The following is a 24,562-nucleotide window of genomic DNA, read 5'->3' on the forward strand; positions in this document are numbered from 1 at the left end:
ACCAAGTCCACTCTGCTGGCGAGCATTTCCCCCACCCTGACTTGGGACATTTTCCAGCCACCCTATTGGCCAGTCGGCCTTTTACCTTCCATGACACACTATGTGTGATGTTAGAGAATTGAAATCCTCCACAAGACAAAATATGGAGTCAAAAATAGTCAGCTGGCATTCTTGCTGTCAAATAATAATAGCACAAAAAACATATCGATTGTATTACCAGAAACGTAATGATGAGATGCTGTTGCTGGAATTCGCTGCTCTAGTGAGGGTGGGAAAAAGGGGGGGGGGGGTTAGAAGGAAATAAAGGTTTGCACCAGAAAACAATAAAAAAACAATAAAAAAGAAGGGTAGAAAACAATAAAAAGAAGAGTAGAAAAGAGAAGAAACGTTTTAAGAAAGCTTGCGGTAGAGTGAGACCAGAGTGAGACCACAGGGCTTAGGAATTGAAAGTAGGAGCTGGGAGGTCTCATCCGACTTAAAACATACGTAAACATTTTCATGAAATGATATTGGTTGGTCGACATTATGGGTAGGTATTGCCTCAGTGACCCTCACAAGGGTTCAGATTTTGCTTTGTGAGGTCCTTTACTCCTCTTGGTTGGGGTGTAATCTTGGAAGGAGAAAGCAGTTTGGGGATCACAGGCACCGTGTACCTGCAGCGAGGACCCCAAGGCTGCAGTTTAAACGCTTCGAAGGTTTGCCAAAACATCACTGAGTAGGTCATGGTTAATATGACCAACGTGCAGATATTTTAGACTACAACTCTCATGCTCCTTCACCATTGACCATGCTAGCTATTGATCATGGGAGTTGAAGTCCAACACATCTGGAGGGCACATAATGAGTAACCATGGTGTAGTTAAATGATGTGAGAAAACAAGGGGGAGATCCCAAAAGTCCACTTGTGTGGATTCCTACCTTAAATTCGGGAAAAACTAAGAATTTGCAATATAGGGAAGGTAGGAAAAAGGAATTGTCAACAGTTACTACTTCTCTTAGTGATTAATTCGCATTTTGTTTTCTCACATCATTTAACTACACCATGGTTACTCATTATGTGTGGCAATCTAAGAATCTAAGTAGATTGCATTGAAATATTTAGAGATCTAGAAAGATCGAATACCACACGTAAACTACAGGACTCACAGCAAAGGTTAAATGCAAACGGCTATATTAACATACGCTCCTAATTTTTTAGAACTATTAACAGGCCGATTCATGGAATAAATGTGCGCCGAAAATCCCGGCGCAGAGGGGCCAATACGTGCGCTGCGCCGAAAATCAGCGCAAAGCGCAGGGAAACCAGCGCACGTCGATTCATGGAAGTCCGTGCGCAAGAAAAGCAGAGGACGTGCGCCGAAAAAGCGCGCGGCGCAGGCCGGCGCACAGGTCAACCAACGTCGTGCGCCACGGCCACTGCGCCATCACTCCGAGCGCAGCGCACAGCTCTAAAGTAGGCGGAACACAGGGCGGGACACTCGGAATGGGGAATAAAATGGGGCACAACACTCGGAATGGGGAAGAATGTCGGCGGCACGGGGAAAGTTCAGGAGGCAAGTGCGCGGAACGCCCACACGCTCGCATACAACACGTATTCATGGAATAGAATAGGGCAAAAAGGCGCACGCTCAAAGCAGCGCACAGGCACAAACAGGCACAAACACGACCGCCACAAGAAAGCAGGCGGTAGCGTGTCTGCGCCTGCAAGAAATGTGCGCTAAAAGGCGCGCCAACAAATAGCACCTATATACAGACATGACCAATGTACAATACTGTTGCCCTCCTGGACAAATGACGTACAAAGGGGTACCCACAAACACAGACACGCGCAGAGAGAAAAAATAAACGTGTGCGTGCATACCGGGGTGCGCGGTAAGTTCCACACGCGATATGGGCTGGGCGGGTACGTGGATTGCAGGGGTGCGCGGGAAGTTCCACACGCGATATGGCAGGGAACGTGGATTCGAGGGGTGCGCGGGAAGTTGCACACGCGAAATGGCCGGGTACGTGGATTGCAGGAGTGCGCGGGAAGTTGCACACGCGATATGGCCGGGTACGTGGTTTTCAGGGGCGCGCGGGAAGTTCCACACGCGAAATGGCCGGGTACGTGGATTCGAGGGGTGCGCGGGAAGTTGCACACGCGAAATGGCCGGGTACGTGGTTATCAGGGGCGCGCGGGAAGTTCCACACGCGATATGGCCGGGTACGTGGTTTTCAGGGGCGCGCGGGAAGTTCCACACGCGACATGGCCGGGTACGTGGATTTCTGGGGCGCGCGGGAAGTTCCACACGCGATATGGCAGGGAACGTGGATTCGAGGGGTGCGCGGGAAGTTGCACACGCGAAATGGCCGGGTACGTGGATTGCAGGAGTGCGCGGGAAGTTGCACACGCGATATGGCAGGGAACGTGGATTCGAGGGGTGCGCGGGAAGTTGCACACGCGAAATGGCCGGGTACGTGGCTTTCAGGGGCGCGCGGGAAGTCCCACACGCGATATGGCAGGGAACGTGGATTCGAGGGGTGCGCGGGAAGTTGCACACGCGAAATGGCCGGGTACGTGGTTATCAGGGGCGCGCGGGAAGTTCCACACGCGACATGGCCGGGTACGTGGATTTCTGGGGCGCGCGGGAAGTTCCACACGCGATATGGCAGGGAACGTGGATTCGAGGGGTGCGCGGGAAGTTCCACACGCGATATGGCCGGGTACGTGGTTTTCAGGAGTGCGCGGGAAGTCCCACACGCGATATGGCAGGGAACGTGGATTCGAGGGGTGCGCGGGAAGTTGCACACGCGAAATGGCCGGGTACGTGGATTGCAGGAGTGCGCGGGAAGTTGCACACGCGATATGGCCGGGTACGTGGTTTTCAGGGGCGCGCGGGAAGTTCCACACGCGAAATGGCCGGGTACGTGGATTCGAGGGGTGCGCGGGAAGTTGCACACGCGAAATGGCCGGGTACGTGGTTATCAGGGGCGCGCGGGAAGTTCCACACGCGATATGGCCGGGTACGTGGATTGCAGGAGTGTGCGGGAAGTTCCACACGCGAAATGGCCGGGTACGTGGATTACTGGGGCGCGCGGGAAGTTCCACACGCGATATGGCAGGGAACGTGGATTTGAGGGGTGCGCGGGAAGTTGCACACGCGATTTGGCTGTGAGCTCCCAGGCATTACCTGTACACCCTCCACGGCCCCTGCAGGCAGCACACACCACAGGGAACTACCCTGCACACCTGCTCATGTCTCCCACCACCCCCACCCCCAGCACTGTGGGCAACCTGCCAGCAGGCCCCCACCCATGGCCAACCCATGTCTCCCACCACCCCCACCCCCAGCACTGTGGGCAACCTGCCAGCAGGCCCCCACCCATGGCCAACCCATGTCTCCCACCACCCCCACCCCCAGCACTGTGGGCAACCTGCCAGCAGGCCCCCACCCATGGCCAACCCATGTCTCCCACCACCCCCACCCCCAGCACTGTGGGGAACCTGCCAGCAGGCCCCCACCCATGGCCAACCCATGTCTCCCACCACCCCCACCCCCAGCACTGTGGGGAACCTGCCAGCAGGCCCCCACCCATGGCCAACCCATGTCTCCCACCACCCCCACCCCCAGCACTGTGGGCAACCAGCCAGCAGGCCCCCACCCATGGCCAACCCATGTCTCCCACCACCCCCACCCCCAGCACTGTGGGGAACCTGCCAGCAGGCCCCCACCCATGGCCAACCCATGTCTCCCACCACCCCCACCCCCAGCACTGTGGGCAACCAGCCAGCAGGCCCCCACCCATGGCCAACCCATGTCTCCCACCACCCCCACCCCCAGCACTGTGGGCAACCTGCCAGCAGGCCCCCACCCATGGCCAACCCATGTCTCCCACCACCCCCAACCCCCCATCCACCTGGGGCACCCTCCACCAGGCCCCCACCCATGTCCCCCTGGCCCCTGGTCCTGACGATACACAATAATGGCAGTAATGACCAGCATACCCAGCACAAACACCCAGGCAAGGATTGCATGCACCCACATAGTGAATGCAATCACATGACACAACCCCAAAGGCAAGTAAGCAAAAGAACACATGTCCGCCACACACACATGCACAATGGGTGCAAGTCAATGTCAAAACCCATATCATGGCATGTAAGAAACCAAAGAAAAAATGACACAAGTGTAAGATAATATCAAAATGTATTAAAAATAAAAATAAAGTAAACTCTGACAACTATCTGGTAAAGCAAATAAAAGGTCCATGTCCGGGAACAAAAATTAGAAACCAAAAAACAAAGGATAGAAAAATGAATAGATTTCGTCCAAAGTAAACACATGTAGAATGAAATGAAAGATAAACCATTACGACATGGTGTGACCAATATGAAAGTTAAAAAATTTATCTCACAAAAAATAACTATATTTACAGGATTGTTCAAGGGTCCATGAGCCCAACACCACAAATTAAACCTAATACTAACTATTTAAAAAAATATGTACAAAGAAGTGGCCATTGTCCAAGCGGTCCAAAAAAAAAAAATTAAATAAAGGAAACCTAGCACTAACTAACTAAAAAACTATATACAAAGGCAGCGGGCTAGTCCTGCGGCTCACTTGGTGATGCTGGCCAGGGCATCCTCGAACTCCACGTCAATGTCCTGGAGGCGGGACTCAGTCCTGGCCCCGAGGTCTCGCAGGGACAACCCCATGTGCTCTCCAAATTCCCTGCGAGCCTCCTCGAGGCACTCAGCCCGCCTCAATGCCTGATGCATGGAGATCTCCGCCCTGGCCATGGCGAGCCGCTCCTCTTCCGCCCGCTGCCGCTCCGCACCTATCCGCTGGCCAAACTCCTCCCACACGGAACACACCGCCATGCCAGGGTTGCCCTGCCCTCCGGCCGATGCCTGCCCCTCCGATCTTGATGGCCCTGAGCCATGATGCCTCCCACGTCGAGCCCGCTGCTGCCTGCGACGCCACTGCCTCTGCCAGCACGACGGCATCCAGGCTGATGGTAACCACCGACGCCGTCGTGCACGTGCCCTGCCCGATGATGCCGGCACATCTTCCATCTGCTGGGGTCCACTTGCTGTGTCGTCCACCCCTGCTGGACCTCCGACTCCCAACTGTGGCAGGGATGGGATCCCCACCGAGCTGGCTGCATTGGTCGGGGCAGGTCCACAGGGGGCCATGGTGGCATCTGGGCCGGAAGACGGCAAGGAGAACGACTGGTGGATAGCCTGCACAGAGGAGGAGAGGGCCGTCAGATTGGCCAACACATGCAGGAACCCCCCGAACATGGCCGATCCCAATTGGGCCACGTCGGCACGGTGCACTTCGTGATGACGTGCGTGCTCCTCCCGGGAAGCACGCACGGCATCACGAATCACAGCCGTGCGCATCGCGACCCCAATCAGGACCTGCTCCACGCGGCCAGGGGTTCCCACGGCCGCAGGTGGAGGGGAGTCAGTTGACATGGACATCCCCTCTACCTGCGGACGGGCCTGGGACGGGGCATCCCTGCTGGTGCATGGTGGTGCACTCACAGGGTCAGGGTCAGGGACAGCGACATGCACAGGCCCCTCCACGGTGACCTGTGCTGCCTCCTGCCCCTGGCCCTGGACTGCACCACTTGCACCAGCAGGGATGCTCCCACCAGGGCCCATGTGTGCACCAGTGTCGGCCTCCTCCTCCTCTGTGCAAACCACCAACCTGGATGGCTCCTCACCGTCTCCCGCCGTAGCAGGCCCCTGTGGGGGCTCACCCACCCCTTCCGCTGCAGCCGTGGGGGCATCCCCGCCGCCTTGCTCCACAGCGCCGTCTCCGCCCTCTTCTTCACTAGCCGCTGCGTAGAGGGAGACAAAGAACACAAGCATCAGGCTACTGTACAATGGTCCCCTAGACAGGAAGCAATAGCAGATGAGCACCCCTGTCAAAGTACACTTCCATCATGTCCCTCCACAACACATGGGTCAGTCCAGGCAAAACACACACAGTAACAGGCATGGTGCATGCCATGCACATTTCCATGCATGTCCAATTGACTCTTGAAACATTCAATGAAATGTAACTCACATGCATCATGGCTCATGCATATCACATGCACACACTACACCTCAGTCACATCCATCTGGCCACAATCACACCAAACACAGGCAAAACAAGGGTAAGGTGGGTGCGTCACTGAATCTGTGCATTGTCACACACATGAGTCATGCATCCATGGCATGCACAAGTCACAGACATGCAGGTCAGGCACACAGACATGGCTACCATATATGTACCTGGCATCAGCACCCATCCTCACCCCCATCCATGTCCAGGTACAGAGACTGGCATGCTCTCATGTCCCAAATCTGCATAGTGCTCCCCATGCCGCATTTCTACACATGCAACAACCATGTGGGTCACACATCACTGGTCGCACATGCATTACCATGATGTCCCAGCACACATACATGCATACATGGCACATGGCACACATACAGGCAAGTATCATAGAACCAGCACACCGCAACATGCCCTGTCTCACACAGTGATGCTTGGACACTTACCGCTCAACTCCAGACGGGTCTCCCTCTCAAGGATCTGGGCGTGGAGCGCTGGGCGTACGCGTTCCAGGACCCTCTTCTGGATGGAACTCATGTGGCCCCGGCCCCCCTCCACGAGGCGCCGGGCCTTCACAAGGGTCCTGGACCTCAAGTCCTCCCAGCGCTTCTTGATCTTCAAGACGTTGCGGGTTGCCACCCCCTCCGCGTTGATGGCAACCACACAGTCGGCCCAGATCCTCTCCCGTCCTTCCTTGCTGGCGCGGGACGATCCAAAGAGGGCATCATACTGCCCCAGGACATGCTCCACCAGGACACCAACTTCGGTGGCAGTGAAGCTGGTGCCCCTCTGCCCCTCTGGCCTGGGGTTGCCACTGGTGCCAGATGTAGAAGTGCCCGACATGGCAACCCCAGAGGCAGGTGTGGGTGGGCAACTGGGTCCTGGGGCTGGGCTGTGGAGCGATGTAATCCCAGTTGGGAGTCTTCAGTTCCAGCAGGGGTGGACACAGCAACTGGACCCCTGCAGATGGCTGATGTGCAGGCACCAAATGGCAGGGCACGGTGGCAGCAGGCAGGCAGGCAGGCAGGCAGCAGCAGATAGCACGTGGGAGGCTGCTCAGGGCACTTGGGGGGCAGTAACTCGGCCTTCGGGGCAGGAGCGTGGTGTTCCGTGTGTTTTCGGGTGGCCAGCTTGATACGGAGTGATTTGGCACGTGAAATTCCTGCACGTCAGCGTGAAATCCGAGGAAAGGCCCTTAGCGCGTAAGTGCGTCAGCACGCATACGCGATTCTATTGGACCAGAGTCCCTCATCGCGTAAGCGCGTCTGACGTGATCCGCACGGGCGTTCCCCACTCAGCACGTGAAGACGAGCACACGTGGAAATCCTGCACGTCAGAGTGTCATCGCGTGTAATTGGCCAAAAGTGCGCGTACACGCCATTGGCCTATGTACGTGTATTTCATCGCGTGTAATTGGCCAAAAGTGCGCGTACACGCCATTGGCCTATGTACGTGTATTTCATCGCGTGTAATTGCCCAAAAGTGCGCTTACACGCCATTGGCCTATATACGTGTATTTCAGGGGCGCGCGGCCACTTACACAGCCAAGTACGTCAGCGCACCTGTATGCCTGCAGCGTGGGAATTTCCACACGCGATTGGAGTGGGAACCCGATTCCAGGGGTGCGAGGCTCACACGCTGCCTACTACACGCGCAAGGCATTAATTTGCGCACTTTTCAATAAACAAGCCAGATGCCAGGATGAACATACCGTTCCTAGCAGCAGTGGCAGTGGGCTACCAAAGGAGGATGAGGAGGAGAGTCAGGGCCAGAATATTCACACCCAGAACCAGCCTATTCGGGATGCCTGATGACCAGGTGTATGGGAGGTACAGGTTTCCAGCACACATCATACTGGACCTGGTCAGTGAGTGGGAGGATGACCTCACATCACCCACCCTGTGCTCCCAAGCACTCAGCCCCCTGCAGAAGGTCCTGAATGTACTGCACTTCTTGGCCACTGGATCCTTTCAGCGGACAAGTGCCATAGTGGGTGGTGTGTCACAGGCCACGCAGTCACGCTGCCTACACCAGGTCTTGAACATCATCACTGCACGGCCTTCAGTCCGCAGGCACATATATCTCCCCAGGACTCATGCAGAAAGGCGGACGTGCATCCAGGAATTCTATGGTGTGGCTCAATTCCCCAAAGTGCTTGGTGCAATTGACTGCACACATGTGGCTCTACGTCCACCCAGGGCAACAGAGCACATCTATAGAAACCGCAAGCACTGGCATTCCATCAACGTCCAAGTTGTATGCAATGCCAAGGGAATCATCACATCAGTATATGCCAACTATCCAGGGTCCACCCACGACAGCTTCATCTACAGAATGTCTACCCTATGCCGGGACCTAGAGGCTGGCCAGCATGGAGATACATGGCTGCTTGGTGAGCATGAATGCCACTCCACATGCATGCATGTCAGATACTGGGTCATGACACAACACCACTAATGATACCCATCACCACCTCCGCAGGGGACAGTGCCTACCCTATCAGCCCCCACATGATGACCCCAATCCGGAACCCCACCACGCCACCCAAGGTAAGGTACAACACAGCCCACATTGCTACACGGGGCATAGTGGAGCGCACATTCGGAGTGCTCAAGTCACGCTTTCGCTCCCTTGACCGTTCTGGCGGGCAGCTGTTATATGCTCCCCGAATAGTGTGCAGGATCATAGTGGCAGCATGTGTCCTGCACAACGTTGCAACACGCCGGGGCCTGCCCGTGGACATGGTGGTGCCCCCACATCCACAACCACATGCACGCCCGCTGCGCATGGGAGGGGAAAGGGCACGGGGGGAGGCAGCCCGTACGCAACTGGTGGCCAACTTCTTCACCTAGGAATCACAGTGCTGGCTAGTGCACACTGCTCTGGCACATACCATCTGACAATCAATGATGACTCTACCTGACAATGTCTGAAAAGTACTTGACAATGAACTGTCAGATACACATCAGCCTGAGATTGTTAACATGGAAGTGTCAATATGTGTGCACCCCTAGCTACACATACACCAGCTATGCATCACAACGCAAAGACACAACTCCATCAATCTAAAATGCATTCCCACAGGCAATTCACTACATGACAACATTGCCATGTCACCCACTCCCTTCACAGTCCCGCCACTGAGGACACCATGTCATGGTATGTGACAGCAAACAAACTGGCCATCACAACATGACACCAGTGTCACAAATAGCAGTGCCCCAAATGGAACATAGCCGCACTTGAGCAGCTAACCGCCCTGGAGCCACTACTACACACCTGTGTAAGAGTAATTTCTATCAAATTACACACCAACCCACCCTGAAGCCCACCCAAACAAGACACATTGCATGTAATCAATGGTAGTCTCATTACCTGATTCAGCTGGTATGTCCTCACCGTCCAGATGTACAGTGATGGCGCCATGCAAAAGTGTCAGTGCACATCTACCGACATGTAGTGTGACTCCAGAGAGTATGCCCTTGTGAAGATCTGTGTGAAATACCTGCAAAACATGAGCAACATATGTAAGTAGAGGCACATATCATACCATCATGCATAGTTAGGTGCAACAACAATGAACACTATGAATGTCTACACAGTATTGACTATGGACTGGCCAACAGCTCATGGGAGTCCAATGTCACCGTGTAATTTGCTGTCACTTGGGCACACCCTTTGCAAGCCCATGGAAAGGGAAGCAGGAGGGGTGTGGATGTCTGCTACCCAAGCATCGAAACCAAACTCAGGACAAGCCTGCATGTGCCCAGCCACAATACAGTGTATGCCCAGGTACCCACACAAGGCAACACTCTTGCAAAATAAAAATGAAAAAGAGAAAAAATGGCCATGAAAGGGCCGGCGGGGGGGGGGGCCACCTATGAGGTCCGAGGACAGGATGCACGCCACAATCCACCTGTGTGGATCATGGGAAAGGAAAACACCCCATAGGCTCGTGGCCCACACGGCTACTCTGTTGTGGGAGATGAGTCGCTATGGCTCTGCCCAGACCCTGCAGCTGACTCTGGAGGTGGGGGAGCTGCCTCAGAAGATGGTGTGACAATGGGAGGCAGCCCACGCAAAGCACGAGTTTGCTCCTCCATGGCTGCAAGCAGGCGGGTCTGGTAGTTCTGGTTCTGGGTTATAATCATGCGGAGGTCCCCATGCAGTAACTCCCGGGATGACCTGACCTCCGCACGAGTTGCCTGCATCTCGGCCGAGAGCGTCCGTGTCAGACGCTCCAGCTGCTCCTCTGTCCTTCTATGGGATGAAGCCTCAAGCTCTAACAGGGTCGACCTGAGGTGACGGAGTTCTTCCCTCAGGGCTTCCCTGTGGCGCTGGGACTCCATGGAAAGTGATTCCCCCAGAGTCGCCAGTGCCGCCCGCCTGTCCATGTTGGACGCCAACATATCCTCCCTGTGTGCCTGGCAGATGGACTCTGTAGCCTGCTCCAGTCGCTCCATCAGCCTTTCTGGGGGGACAATGGAAGTGGCCACCCTATCCATGGCCTGTGCAATCATCTCGGATGATGCTGCCTGTTGGGTGGCCATACCGTAGATGGATTGCTTCCATACGGTATTGCCAGGTGGCATACGGCCACCACGTTGACGGGCACCACACCTGCCTGGGGCAAGGCGGACTGCGCCTTGCTGTGCCGGCAAGGCCTCAGGCTGCAGGACTGCATTCCCTCTCTGATCTGCAGCCCCAGGAACAGGATCAGAGATTGGGTGGTGTGGCCCTGCATCCGTAACCACCGGAGGCTGATCTGCCGACACTGACATCCCCATTGAGGCCAATGGCCTGGCTGCAGGTGGGTCGGACAGAGGAGATTCTCTCCCAAGAACACTCACCTGCGACTGCACATAGGTGTCATCCTCCGAGTCTACACCTGAATACTGCTCGGGGGAGGAACCCCCAGAGACACCCCTCGACAGCACGGCCTGCAGCACTTGTGGGTTTTCACCCACAAACACACCACGTCCCTCACTTGTGGTAGGTCGGCCCGGGTTGCCCTCCTGGGACGGCTCCACCACCACATCCCCAGCATCAACAAGTGCTTCGTCCCCTGCAAAGACATGAAAGAGAAAAATGGAAACAGGCATTAGCACCATGGCATGCAACAAGGGCTGATGAACAACATAGGCAGTAGTCCTACGACACATGTCCTACATGACTGGGAGTCCTCCTATGCATTCACCATCACTGGGTCTGTAGGGGAGGCTCAGGGCATACTATGTACTGATTGGAGAGCAACGCCTGCTCACCTTGATGCCTAGCACTGCCATCACACATTGGGCGGTGATTGCCATGTCAAAGGCACATGCCATCACACACATGGCATGTGACATAGCCACCAAGTGAAGAGGGAGAGGAGGGCTACTTTTTTGGATTTCTACCACTCTGGTCCTGACATTGCATCGTCACATCAATTAGTATACATGTTGTACATGGATCTGCTAGTCCAAATTGGCAACGATGCACAGTGCCTTGTCTAGATCAACATAATGCAGTAAACATTGTGATTCCACCTCCCCAACACCTGTAACGGAATAATTTTGCATTCGTGAAGCACCGGTCAAGTAATGTTTGTAGGTGCAGCGGAGCACTGAGGGGTGGTGGGGCAGAAGGGGATGCCAGTCAACAATACTACTGGTGCTGGTGTCATTCATGTCACGCAAGTGCAGGGGTGGGTGGCACAATGAAGTGCAAGGGGGAGTGGCGGCTGGAAGTGCTGTACAAGGTAAGTAGGACTTGACGTCAAGGGCAGATGGTGTTAGGCGCAGACAAGTGCTGGGGGGGTGGCCTATAGGGGTACAGAGACAATCATGCTGTGCTGTGGGCTCGGAGGGGACAGGGGAGGTACACACTGCCTCTGGCTCGGCAAGGTCCTTTCAGATTTCTATGTGTCCTGCAGAGTTGTCACATGCCGCAGATATGTGCCCTTGGATTGGGGATCTCATCTTGGTGAGAAGGGTGAGGCGCTATTGCCTTTGGAGCATGTGGCAGGCCAGTTTGCCAGAGGATGGCCATGATGCAGGACATTCCCTCTCTGCCACCCGGCACCTGTGGTTTGGGTTCCCAAGATCCGAGTCATGCCAGGACTCTGCATTGGCATGGGGCTTCAGACAGGTGGTCATGACCGTGGCTAAGACATCCAGTGTACCTGACATGGAGTGGAGCATGGAGTGGGCCCTGTCAGGATGGGAGTGAGCCTAAGGGGGAGCTGGATGGGGGGGACATTTTGGCAGCATGAGCCTCGACTGACACACACTTCATGGGTCGGAATACCAAGAAGGTGTGTGACAGTGGTGAGGGTGGCTTTGCCTGTGGGGTGTTGAGGGTGAGCTGGGAGGAGAGGAGAATGTGATCACTCCAGGAGAGAGGAGTGCAGAGATGGACGGAGAGGGGAAAGTCAGATGAGATCAGAGCATCAAGAGTGTGCCCTGCAGAATGAGTAGGGACAGACGGGAGTCTAGAGGGTGAGAGGGAGTTGCTGAGGTCACAGAAAGGTCACGTGGGGGCGTCAACAGGCATGCAGGTGGATGCGTACCGCACCAAGGATGAGGAATTCTGTGTCTGGGGACATGAGTGAGGAGGAGAGGTGAGGACACTCAGAAAGGAAGTAGTACATTTGACCAGTTTTCCCAGACACAGTACGCACTGTTTGGAATGTCAAGGTGTGGTGGACAGAAACCTCACACAAGCCATTCCAGAGTGGAGTAGGTCTAAGTAGGTGTGACAGTGGCAGGAATACCCTCAGGGAAGCCAAGGGCACACCCCCCCTGCACAGTAGTGGCGGGCCAAGGAGAGGGTCAAGGATGCAGACAGAGCTGGCCGTCAGACATGTTTCCATGAGACCAAGGATGTCAAGGTGCATAACCTCATGTAAGTGACAGTTATCGGAGGAATGCCTGATGCAGCCGCAGTGAAAGGAGTGTAATTGTGGAGGAGGTTGACAGCCTTGTAGGACTTACGGGGAGTGCTAGAGATCAGAGGTGCCGCATGTGTAGGAGTTGGAGTGGGAGGCGGAGAAGGTTCATGGGAGGGTGCAGGGAGGCAGTGCAGGATTGATGAGGAGAGAGGAGGGGGGACAGCAGGAGAGGTAAGGAAGTTGATGAGATGTGGGTAGCATTTCTCAAGGAGATTGAGGTTGGCCTAAGGGCCTTGGACTGAGACGCTCCCATTACCATGCACATCATTAGTGGTATCTGAGGATTGGAAGGAGGCCAGGAGTACACCCCAACGGGTCCCACCTATGATGGTGGAAGAGGAGCAAGGAGAGAGGACAGGGACCATGTGAAGGGTCTATGGGACAGGCAAAGGCATGTATGAGCAGATGTCAGTGAGAGTTAGCTTAGAGTAGGCTCAGATGCACTGGTCAGCAATAGGGTGGGTCGCATTGGAGGGCAGGCTGCCCTCATTTGACTTTTGGCAAGCAGGTGTCGTGCGTAGGGCACGATGGTCTGAACTGTAGAAGTCATGGAAGATAGACCATGAAGAGCAGCATGGAGTGTGAGGGAATGGGGCTCGAAACCAGACGGTACCAAAGGACCCAGGAAGGAGGTGGATGTCAAGGCTACATCCACATTATGACTGCATGTTGGTAGGCATTTATATACAGAGGACGCATTAGCATGTGGTATCATTGCATGTCAGGCATGTGAAGATGAAACTTTAATGGCTGGGGGAAAGGAGAGGAATGGTATGTAAGACATCAGATGAATAGACAGGGGAGTATGAGCAACAATGTAGTGACAAAATTACTAATCAAGGGCAACTTCCATGGTGTTGGCCCATATGTGCACTGTTGCCAGTAGGGATAGTGCTGTGGCCAGATGGTGTTGCACTGTACATACTGGATGAGGCACATGGGTGCCACTGTCAACTCTGCCACACACCCCCTTGACAGGCACCCAACATGAATGCTTCACACACACACCATGCACATGGATGATACACACATGCATGTGCACTCACCGGATGATGCCTCGTAATCAGGGAGGTCTCCCACACCTTGGAGTTGTCCCTCGGTGACGTAGGATCCAGCTACGGACTCGTGTGGTGTGAGTTCTATTTCCTGTGCTGGGGACCCACCTCCAGTCACCAAGGTTGCGGCATGACTTGAGGCCAGCTTATCCTTTGCCCTGCGCTTAAGGTCATTCCAGCGCTTCTGGCAATCACTAGCTGTGCGCCTCACTACTCCAAGGGCACTTATTCTGTCAGCAATGGTCTGCCAGTGTGCCTGGCGTCTGGCATGTGTGGTCTTGGACCCTGCAACGATGACCATTTCCCTATCATGATCTGACACATACTGAACAAGTGCATTAAGTTCGGCGTCTGTGAAGCTTGGCTTCCTTGATGGGCCGGACTGTGCAGCCGTGTCTGGGGCATCAGCCTGTGCCGGACGTGCACTCTTCCTCTTGCGCTTGGAAGGGGGTGGGGATCCAGAGTGTCCTACGCCGCTGTGGACACTAGGGGCAGGAGCCGTGGTGGACTCTGTACTGGGTGTGTGTGATTGCCCACTCAGCATGGGAGTAGGTGCAGGCATTGGGGGTAGTGGGATGGGGTCAGGCCTGATCTGAGGTGCATGAACTAGGACCGACACAGTCTTGGCAGGGTGTATGAGAGGTGGGGTGGATTGAGCCACACCCTGGCTACGGGGGCCAGCAGATGACCTATCTGGCATAGATGCGCGTGCCCTGATGACACCAATGTGCACCGGTGCACGTACAGTGGACCTGCTGACCTGGATGTCAGCGATGGAATCACCCTCGGACAGGTCTGGTGCCACAATGGCCTGGTCCGACATGGGCTGATCAGGGTTGGTATCAGCCACATGACTCTCAACTGGGGGGGGGGGGGGGGGCATGGGTGTCCCTGACTGTTCCTCCAGACTGGGGGGAACAGGGGCGCCCTGCAAGTCACAACCACGTCCCCTGTTGGATCCTCCACGGCCACCACGTGTGGCTCGGCCACCTTTGCCACCCTTACGGCTTGCACGCCTCCCAACCATGGCACTGATGGTATTGTGCGTATGGGAGTGGGTGTGCACAATTGTCCTGGGCAATTGGGTGTCAAAGGGGTTGGGTACCAGATGGTATTCGTACCCTAGTGCAGTGGCAAGGCTATATGACACCCCTGGGGAAAGATGACGGGTCACGCAACGCACAGGCACCCCAAAAAAGTTAAGGAACGTGCACAATACCCCTCCTAGACCACGTGTGCTGATGGAAAACCCTGCACTACGCTGTGGCATCCAGTAACACAATGAACGTATGCGTGTCACACGCGGCCTAGATTGACCTCTGAAGGGGTAGGCTACACACGGGGCAAGCACAGATGTTAGATACGTGCGTGACTCACCGTCTGCCAGGTAAAAGAGCGTGAAAAAATAGCACTTTTGGTTGGCAACACCCCCGCCAAAAGAAGAGGTGTACGCTGTCTGAGGAGACAGGACAACTGTAGAAGGGGACACTGTTTGAGGGAACAGGCCCAGGAAAACCAGTACAAGAGGAAAAAGAGAAAAGAGCTGTCAGAGGTAACAGGGAGTACGAACTGGAAACGCCGTGAAGTAAATCGCGTGTGAAACGACAAGAAGTACCGAATTCACCCACTCGCTCGCCACGAAAAGCACGTACAAGGAAATTGTGTTCAACACTACCTTTTATACAGGCCCACACGTACATCGTCACTTACGGCGTGTACGTGCTTGGCCCATTTTCACCAATCACACGCTTTGGCACTCCTGCGTGTAGGTATCTTTTCACCAATCACACGCTTTGTCACTCCTGCATGTGGATCCTTTTTCACCAATCACGCGCTTCGACACTCCTGCGTGTAGCTCACTTTTCACCAATCACACGCTTTGTCACTCCTGCATGTGGATCCTTTTTCACCAATCACGCGCTTCGACACTCCTGCGTGTCGCTCACTTTTCACCAATCACACGCTTTGACACTGCACGTGCAGGTAACTATTGACGCACATATGCTGGTGACGGGTTTTCGCGCGATGCGGGTTTTCGCGCGATGAGTGTGGGGTTTTCTGGTGCAAAATCACTCCCTATCAGGCTGTCCACGCGTTCTAACACGAAAGACCACGCTCCTGGCCAGGAGGCCGAATTTAAGTCCCCAAGAACCCTGAGCACGCTCCCACCTGCCATCGGCTGCTGCCTGACTGCCTGCTGGCCACGTGCCCCACAGTGCTGGTGGGTGGGGGTGGTGGGAGACATGGGTGGGGGCCTGGTGGAGGGTGACCCTGGTGGATGGGGGTTGGGGTGGTGGGAGACATGGATGGGGGCCTGATGGCAGGTGCCCCTGCACTGCTGGGGGGTGGGGGTGGTGGGAGACATGGGTGTGGGCCTGGTGGAGGGTGCCCCGGGTGGATGGGGGTGCAGGGGGACATGATCAGGTGTGCAGGGTAGTCCACTGTTTTGTGGGCTGCCTGCAGGGGCCGGGGAGGGTGTACAGGGTACACCTGTGGGGGCCCACCCAGCCTATTCGCATGTGATAATTCCCACGCACCCCTGTGATACACGTACCCTGGCCAATCGCGTGTTGGACTTCCCGCTACCCCTGTAATACACGCACCCTGCCTGTTCGCGTGTGATGATTCCCGCGTACCCCTGTAATACACGTTCCCTGGCCTATCGCGTGTTCTACTTCACGCGTCCCCCTGTAATACACGTTCCCTGGCCCATCGCGTGTTGAACTTCCCGCTACCCCTGTAATACACGCACCCTGGCTGTTCGCGTGTGATGATTCCCGCGTACCCCTGTGATGCACGTTCCCTGGCCTATCGCTTGTTCTACTTCACGCGTCCCCCTGTAATACACGTTCCCTGGCCCTTCGCGTGTTGAACTTCCCGCTACCCCTGTAATACACGCATCCTGGCTGTTCGCGTGTGATGATTCCCGCGTACCCCTGTGATGCACGTTCCCTGGCCTATCGCGTGTTCTACTTCACGCGTCCCCCTGTAATACACGTTCCCTGGCCCATCGCGTGTTGGACTTCCCGCTACCCCTGTAATACACGCACCCTGGCTGTTCGCGTGTGATGATTCCCGCGTACCCCTGTGATTCACGTTCCCTGCCTAGTCGCGTGTAGTACTTCCCGCGTACTCCTGATTTGGAGATTGCCCGCTTTGCTTTCCTTGTTTGCCTGCCCTGTGAAGTGGTCCGGGGTTAGCGCAGCCCTTAGCGATGATTTAGCGCTTTTGATGGCTTTTCCGTGCGCGAGGGCGTTCTTGGGGGCGTTACTGGCGCTGCTGCAGGCTCGCTGCGATTCTCTGCGCCACGGCTGTTTTGGGAGCTTGAAATCCATGAATACGCTGTGCGCGGAAATCTGTTTTAGCGCACGTGCCTGGCGCAGACTATCGCAGGCGCACGCTGTGCGCCAGCCGCGTGCGCTACTTGTGCGCTGGATTCTATGAATTAGCCTGTAAGTCTGAAATAGTTTTTGTCAATGTCTCGATTGTGCATGCATTTTAGAGTGTCTGAAAATGAATTTTATGTGTATTAATATATGTATTATGTCTATCTTAAAAATCACTTCCATTAAAGTTTATATATTTTTCCAAAATGCGAATTAATCACTAAGAGAAGTAGTAACTGTTGACAATTCCTTTTTCCTACCTTCCCTATATTGCAAATTCGTAGTTAAATGATGTCCATTTACATACAGGCCATAAATATTTATCTCGTTAATATTCATGTTACACATGATCATAATCTAACCGGTTTGTGGTAGTGATGTAAACCAGCAGACGTGTAACAGTTTAAATGGTAAGCTCTGTGATGGTTTTCACTGTTGTACAATAGCACTTAAACTTTCAATGGTTAGTTGTGAAATGAACACATGTCACGATGGGTCTCTGAGCTTTGTTGGGTGAAATAGCCACTGTGGGTGAGGCAGCTCAGCAAAGTGGGCGTTTAATGTCCACGTCCGTAAAGTTTATAAGGTGAAGGTGGAAAGAGCGGGCAGTAGTGTAACTCCAGGAGTAGAAGTGCACCGAAAAAAGTAGTGCAACTGTGGTCTTGGCAGGGGACAGGGTGGGCGGAAGCTTAGTGCCCCATGTGTCAAGGTGTTGCGGCCGGGGCACTGCGATAGTCTAAGTGACGAGTAACTAAGGCTCTCATTACAACTTTACACTGGCACAGGGACATGAATGTTATGTTATGTTATGTTATTTTGCACTTATATAGCGCCTTATATACCATTGGTATGGTCTGAAGGCGCTGGTAGGTTGAACGCCCTTGGGAACCGAAGTTCAGGTCAGTAGACAGAGTAGGGAGAGTTAACGGCGCGTGTGCGCACCGGGTATGTGTGCACCTGGTGCGGTATTAGTGAAATAGCTGCTTCTTAGCGGTAGGTGTGGTTGTTGAGATCAGGGGTATGTGTTTGTTCTGGCAGGATTTACCCAGACCAACTGTGGCTGTGTTAGGCCTGAGGAGAACGCCTGGCAGGGGGAGGGGGGGTGTAACCAGCATTGTTTACTTAGAGTGATGGGGAGTGAGCGGGAGGTGTTGGTATGAGAACAGTTAAACCGAATGGTGTCATAGTATCTCTGTGTTCTAGTTGAGTGGTGGTGTAAAGAAGAGAGTAAGCGTGGGGTGTGATATGATGGGTTACATGCTCTTTCAAACATTCCCTGCATTCCAGACCATACTATGTACGTCGCCCAGTTCTATGCGCTCCAGTCCGTTCTATGGACTTTAATTCATTCCATGCGTCCCCGTCAGCGCTACACACTCCGGTCTGCTCGATGCACTCATGCATTCCATTCCGCCCCGCGCGCTCCTGACTGCCCCACGCATGCACTCCTGTCTGCCCCACGCATGCACCCTGTCTGTGCCTGTACTTCGCATTCACCCACCGTGCGCAGTCACCCGCTCCCCGCATTCACCCGCTCCCTGCACTCACCAGCTCCCTGCACTCACCAGCTCCCCGCACTCGCCCGATCCCCAGACTCACCATCTCCCCAGACTCCTCTGCTCTATATTCATCCGCTCTATGTACTCATCTGCTCTATGCACTTGTGTTTTCTACACATTCAACTCGTCCGCTCCCGCACTCATTCGCTCGCTTCACTCATCCGCTCCCTGCGCTCAACAATTCCTCGTACTCATCCGCTCGCGGTACTCATCCGCTCACGGTACTCATCCGCTCCCCGTACTTATCCGCTCCTTGTACTCATCCGCTCCCCGTACTCATCTGCCCTCCATATTCATCCGCTCAATGCACTCGTTCTTTCCACGCATTCAACTCATCCGCTCCCCGCACTCATCCGCTCCGCACAGTCATCCACTCTATGCACTCATGCTTTCCCCGCATTCAACATTAGTATGCACTCAATCCTGTTCTATAAATTCAATTGCTCTCTACACTCATCTGATCACTACACTCATCCGCTCTATAACCTCATCCGCTCTACACCCTCATCCGCTCTACACGCTCATCCGCTCTACACGCTCCTCCGCTCTACGCGCTCCTCCGCTCTTTGCGCTCCTCCACTCTACAAGCTCGTCCACTCTACATGCTCCTCCACTCTACACGCTCCTCCACTCTACACGCTCATGCGTTCTGTACAATCATCAGTTCTATATTCGCTTCTTTGTATTTATGCCCTCATCCGCCATACGCACTTGTCTGATCTACATACCCAACCACTTCACATGCTCATCCGCATAATATGTTCATCCATTCTATACCTTCATCCGATCTACATACTCATTCGATTTACACACTCATTCGATCTATGTAGTCATCTGTTCCTCCACTCATGCATTCTTCCACTCAGTGCATTCAACTGTTTACACTCAACCACTCTACACACTCAGCCGCTTAACATGTTCATCCATTCTATACACTTATCCGATGTACTTACTCATTCGATTTACACACTTATTCAATCTATATAGTCATCTGTTCTTCCACTCATGCATTCTTTCATTCAGTGCATTCATCTGTTCAACACGCTTCATCCATTCTAACTATTTCATCGACGCTATTCACTTCGTTCCCTCCTCATGCATTATGTGCATTTCGCAGTTTACATCTCCTTACTGTTTCCCTATGATTTATTCTTATTATCCACTTCACTGTTTTGATCTACTTTACTCGTTTAATTCTGTTTGTCTTTCTAGTTTATATTTGGGGTTGTTAGCTGTCCATTTCTCACCTCAGGTAGTTTGTTGGGTTGGTGTCGTTGAGATGCTGTTTGTCTGTTTGGGTTAGGTTGGTTATCGGTTGGTTTTAGGGGAAGAGCCATGTTTTCAGCAGTTTGCGGAAAGATATTAAATCCTCAGTTTGGCGGATGTGGGGTGGGAGTGAGTTCCACAGGGTGGGGGCCAAGGCTGAGAATGATGATCCACCTAATCTGACTGAGTTTGTCTTAGGTATGACTAGGAGGCCGGCTGAGCTTGATCTTAGAGTGCGAGGGGGGTGATAGGGTTTTATTTTGTTTTGAAGATATTAAGGTCCGGTTTTATGCAGTGCTCTATGGGAGATGCATAAGGTTTTGAAAGTCACCCTTCGGGCTACTGGAAGCCAGTGCAGCGTCTTAAAGGCTGGGGAGATGTGGTCTCTTGGGCCGAGCACAAGTAGCAATTTGGCTGCCGCGTTTTGTGCCCTTTGGAGTTTATTCAGTTGGTACGTGTGGATTCTGAGGTATAGGGGGTTTGCATAGTCCAGTCTTGACATAACGATTGATTGGACCGCGGAGAGTCTGTTAGGAAAGGAGAAATATGGAAAGATGCGCCTAAGGGTTTTAAGGTGGTAGTGGCAGGATTTTGAGACATTGTTGACTTGGCGCAAGAGTGTTAGGTCAGAGTCAAGGATGCATCCAAGATTTTTCACTGATTTGCAGGGGGTAGGTGAGTAGCCCATGGCGGGTGCCCAGGGTAGTTTGCGGAAGGAGCTCGGAGTTGCCACATACCATGATTTCCGTTTTGGAGGGGTTTAACAAGAGGTGGCTTTGGGTCATCCAGAGTTCTATGTCGAAGAGGCAGGAGGCCAGGTCAGGTCGGGAGTTGGGATTTGAGTTCATTAGTTTTAGAATTAGTTGAGTGTCGTCGGCGTAGTTGTAACACAGGATATTGTGTGAACGAACTTTTGGAGAGAGGGTGATCAAGTAGAGATTGAACAGGAGTGCAGATAGGCATGCTCCTTGTGGGACTCCCGTGTCAACTGGTCGGGCTTGGGAGGTATAGGTGGAGAGTATCGTTATTTGGTACCCATCTTTGAGGAATGAAGCTATCCATTTAAGAGCGGTTCCACGAATTCCTAGGGAGTGGAGGCTGTCTACGAGGATTGAGTGATTGATTGTGTCAAAGGCGGCGGATAGGTCAAGGAGGATTAGTGCCGCGCATCCCGCGGAGTCTGCCGTCATTTTAAGGTCATCCCATATTGAGGTTAGGGTGGTTTCGGTTCCGTGACGGGCTCTGAAACCTGATTGTGCAGGGTCTAGGAGATTGTTGGCTTCGACAAAGGCATTTAGTTGGGAGTAGGCGGTTCGGTCAATGAGTTTTGCAAGGAGTCTGGTGTTTGAGATGGGGCGGTAGTTTTTGGGTTGGAGAGGGTCGAGGGAAGGTTTTTTAATTAGTGGTTTGACATGAACCGTTTTGAATGCGTCGGGAAAGATACCAGAGGAAAGGGAAGCATTTATGATGGATCTTGCGTGTTCTCCTGCGCAGGTGGAAGCGAAAATTTCTTTGAGGGTTGTGGCCGGGCAAGGGTCCAGCGGGGAGCCAGATGGTTTGCGGGTGGATATAAGTTTGAGAAATTGCTCTGGTGATATTGGACTAAAGGATTCAAACGTTGGTTGCGTAGTGGTCGCAGCTGGTGGGCTGGCCGCTAAGGGGTTAGTATTGCCTGGTGGATGTAAGAGAGCCAGTTTGGTGGCTAGAGTATTTGTTCTTTCGAGAGCCGTGGTGTAGAAGTGGAGGGAGAGTGAGTCGCACAGTGATTGTGAGGGGGTCGGGACGGTCGTGGTGCAAACCGGTTTGGTGAATTCAGAGATGATTTTGTGGAGTTCCTTGCTTGGGTTTTTGCAGTTTAGGATTCGGGAGTTGTAGTGGGCTTTTTTTGCTTTCCGGATTTCGGCCTTGTACTGATAGAGGTGTCGGGCCAAGATGGCCCTGTTGTCCTTGGTTTTGTCTTTCTGCCATTTGCGTTCTAGGTATTTATATAGTTGTTCAGTGGTCTTCAACTCAGGAGTGAACCATCTGGGGAAAAGGTCACGGCGGGATGATGGTTTACAAGGGGGTGTGAGTGGCATCAGAGATGCGTTGAGCCATGAGTCAAAGGCATCGGAGGTTAGTTGTTTAATCGGTTGGCAGGTAGGTGGTGGAGATTGGAGGAGTGCGTCGGCTAGGTCCAGGATGATTATTAGTTTTTTCCAGCATTTGCATAGATTTGGTGGTTCAGATTCGAGTACGGGAGTGGGGTCGGGTGAGTGAATGGCAAAATGGACACATTCTCTATATAAAATGGTGAATATGGTCGTAAAAAATAGAGAAATGGTAAACAGGAAAAAAGAAAAAAAAGAAAATTGGTGGAATACTATTCCGGACCGTTCCCGACTGTTCCTGTTCACTTCAATCACTGTGTAGCTCCTTAAGCCGTGATGGCGTAGTCATGGCTCTTTATGCCTGGCTAGCTTTAGGAAAGATTGCCTCGAGCAGTGAAAGGTCTAATTTTCAGCAGTCAACCACTTTTTTAATTTTTGAATGGACTTCCTCTCTCTGCTCCCTAATAACTACAAAGAATAGCACACAGAAAAAGGTAATGATTGCACATGACAAAACATTTATTTATGTATTTTATTTATTTATTGTGCATTTGTAGGGCGCTTATACATCAAGTAAATTGTGTTTCAAAGGGCCCATATGTTCGGATTGTTATAAAGGAAGTACACGTTTAATATCGGGTTACAAGTAATACTGATCATGTATTGGAAATAGAGATACACTGGCTTATCAATAGATATAGATTCTGTTTGGAAATTGTGTGTCCAGTAGTCTCAGTTATCATATAGTGGAAAGAGCATCTTTAAAAATCAGAGTGTGTTACCTCAAGATAATGACTGAGTTGGCACGACTCAAATACATTAATTGAACAATTCTTCCAACAGAGGTACACAACATCTAGCAGGAAGAGAAGATTTTGGGAGAATCTTTTTAAGGGAAATAGTCTCAACTCATTGCATATGGGATGACCTGACAGCGGAATTGTGATGTTTCCCACAGGGAGAAAGGGGTGAGAGGGGTCCGCCGGGACCCACCGGCCTTCCCGGACACGTCGGAGAGAGGGGACACATGGGGGTCCCTGGTCTTCTTGGAGAAACTGGGCTGCCTGGACCTCCTGGCCTAAGAGGTCCCCCGGGGCCAGAAGGGGCCCACTCATCCACCGACGGAGACCAGGTAAGAAGAAACGGGGGTCTCGTTGCCTGCAGAAGCCATGGATAGGTGCTGGTTCTGGTAGCACAGTCCTATATGGCATGCTCTAAAAATGTATAATGCACGGTTGGTACAGGCTATCCTGCTCGATCCAATTCTTGTGAGCCAGAATGTATCCCAAGGTTTCCTCAAGCTGAAGTTCATATGATGAGAGACGGTAGCTCGGCTGCAAAGCTTTGTCTGCGGGATAACTGGGCCGCTCCTCCCAGCATAATCTTGAGTGCTGCAAAACAGGTCTCACAAGAAATGGACAGGGGCGATACAAATATACAATAACAAAGTATAACCACTCCCAGCTGCTTTGCCCATCATTTCCGGATAAGGATCTACCAGCTGAAGAAGCCTCTGACCTGTAGAATAAGGGGCCACCCTGAGATCCATACCTTTTCAGAATTTTTGAATTTATAAAATCAGATATGAAATATGCTTGTTTGCTTTAAATATGTGTTCTTGTTTTCTTAAATTCTGGACAGATGTCTTTATGTGATAGTCCTCGTTCCTATTTATTCTCTCTCTTGTGAGTATACTCGGTTAGGCTCTTTACAATTGATCATCTGCCCTCCATCACCCCCTCTACAGGGCACAATGTTTCTCCCCTCTTTGGTAAAGTCCATTTTGAATTACAATGTTCTTTCCCACATTCTCAATGTCCTTAGTCCTGCTCCTCAAGTGTCCTTCTATGTCCTCGGTTGACATGCCCTTGATTTTTAAAATGTATGTTGTGTCAATCGCCGACCCACCAAAGACCATCTAGCCTAGAGAGAAACCCTCCACAATGTCAACCCTACAAGTGTCTTTGAGCATGTCAAGAGCTCCTCCTGGGCAGTGGATGTTGAGTTTTGATGGTTGTTCTTTTGCTGAAAAGAAAAATGATCTCAAATGTGATCATAAATACCTTTGTTTACATGGGACAGTGTGATTGAATGTATAGTGTGACATGTTACCACTAAAGCATCCATGGCTGCAGAATGTGATCTAATAGGTTTGGGATTTCTGTTTTGTGTTTATTTGTTTT

The 24,562-nt window shown here is 52.8% G+C and overlaps 1 protein-coding gene across 1 annotated transcript in view; it reads left to right on the top strand.

Annotated features, from left to right (window-relative positions):
* The window catches only part of LOC138520479 (collagen alpha-1(XV) chain-like), a 160,235-nt gene extending 136,540 nt beyond the window's left edge, over positions 1-23,695 (top strand). The window contains exons 8-9 of the mRNA XM_069632849.1: positions 23,338-23,511; positions 23,624-23,695. Coding sequence (XP_069488950.1) covers positions 23,338-23,511; positions 23,624-23,695 — 246 coding nt within the window. The remainder of the gene's footprint in view (positions 1-23,337; positions 23,512-23,623) is intronic.
* The last annotated feature ends 867 nt before the right edge of the window (positions 23,696-24,562 follow it).

The sequence above is a fragment of the Ambystoma mexicanum genome, chromosome 13 (genome assembly GCF_040938575.1).
Source record: "Ambystoma mexicanum isolate Mex_15411 chromosome 13, UKY_AmexF1_1, whole genome shotgun sequence".
NCBI classification, from domain to species: domain Eukaryota; kingdom Metazoa; phylum Chordata; class Amphibia; order Caudata; family Ambystomatidae; genus Ambystoma; species Ambystoma mexicanum.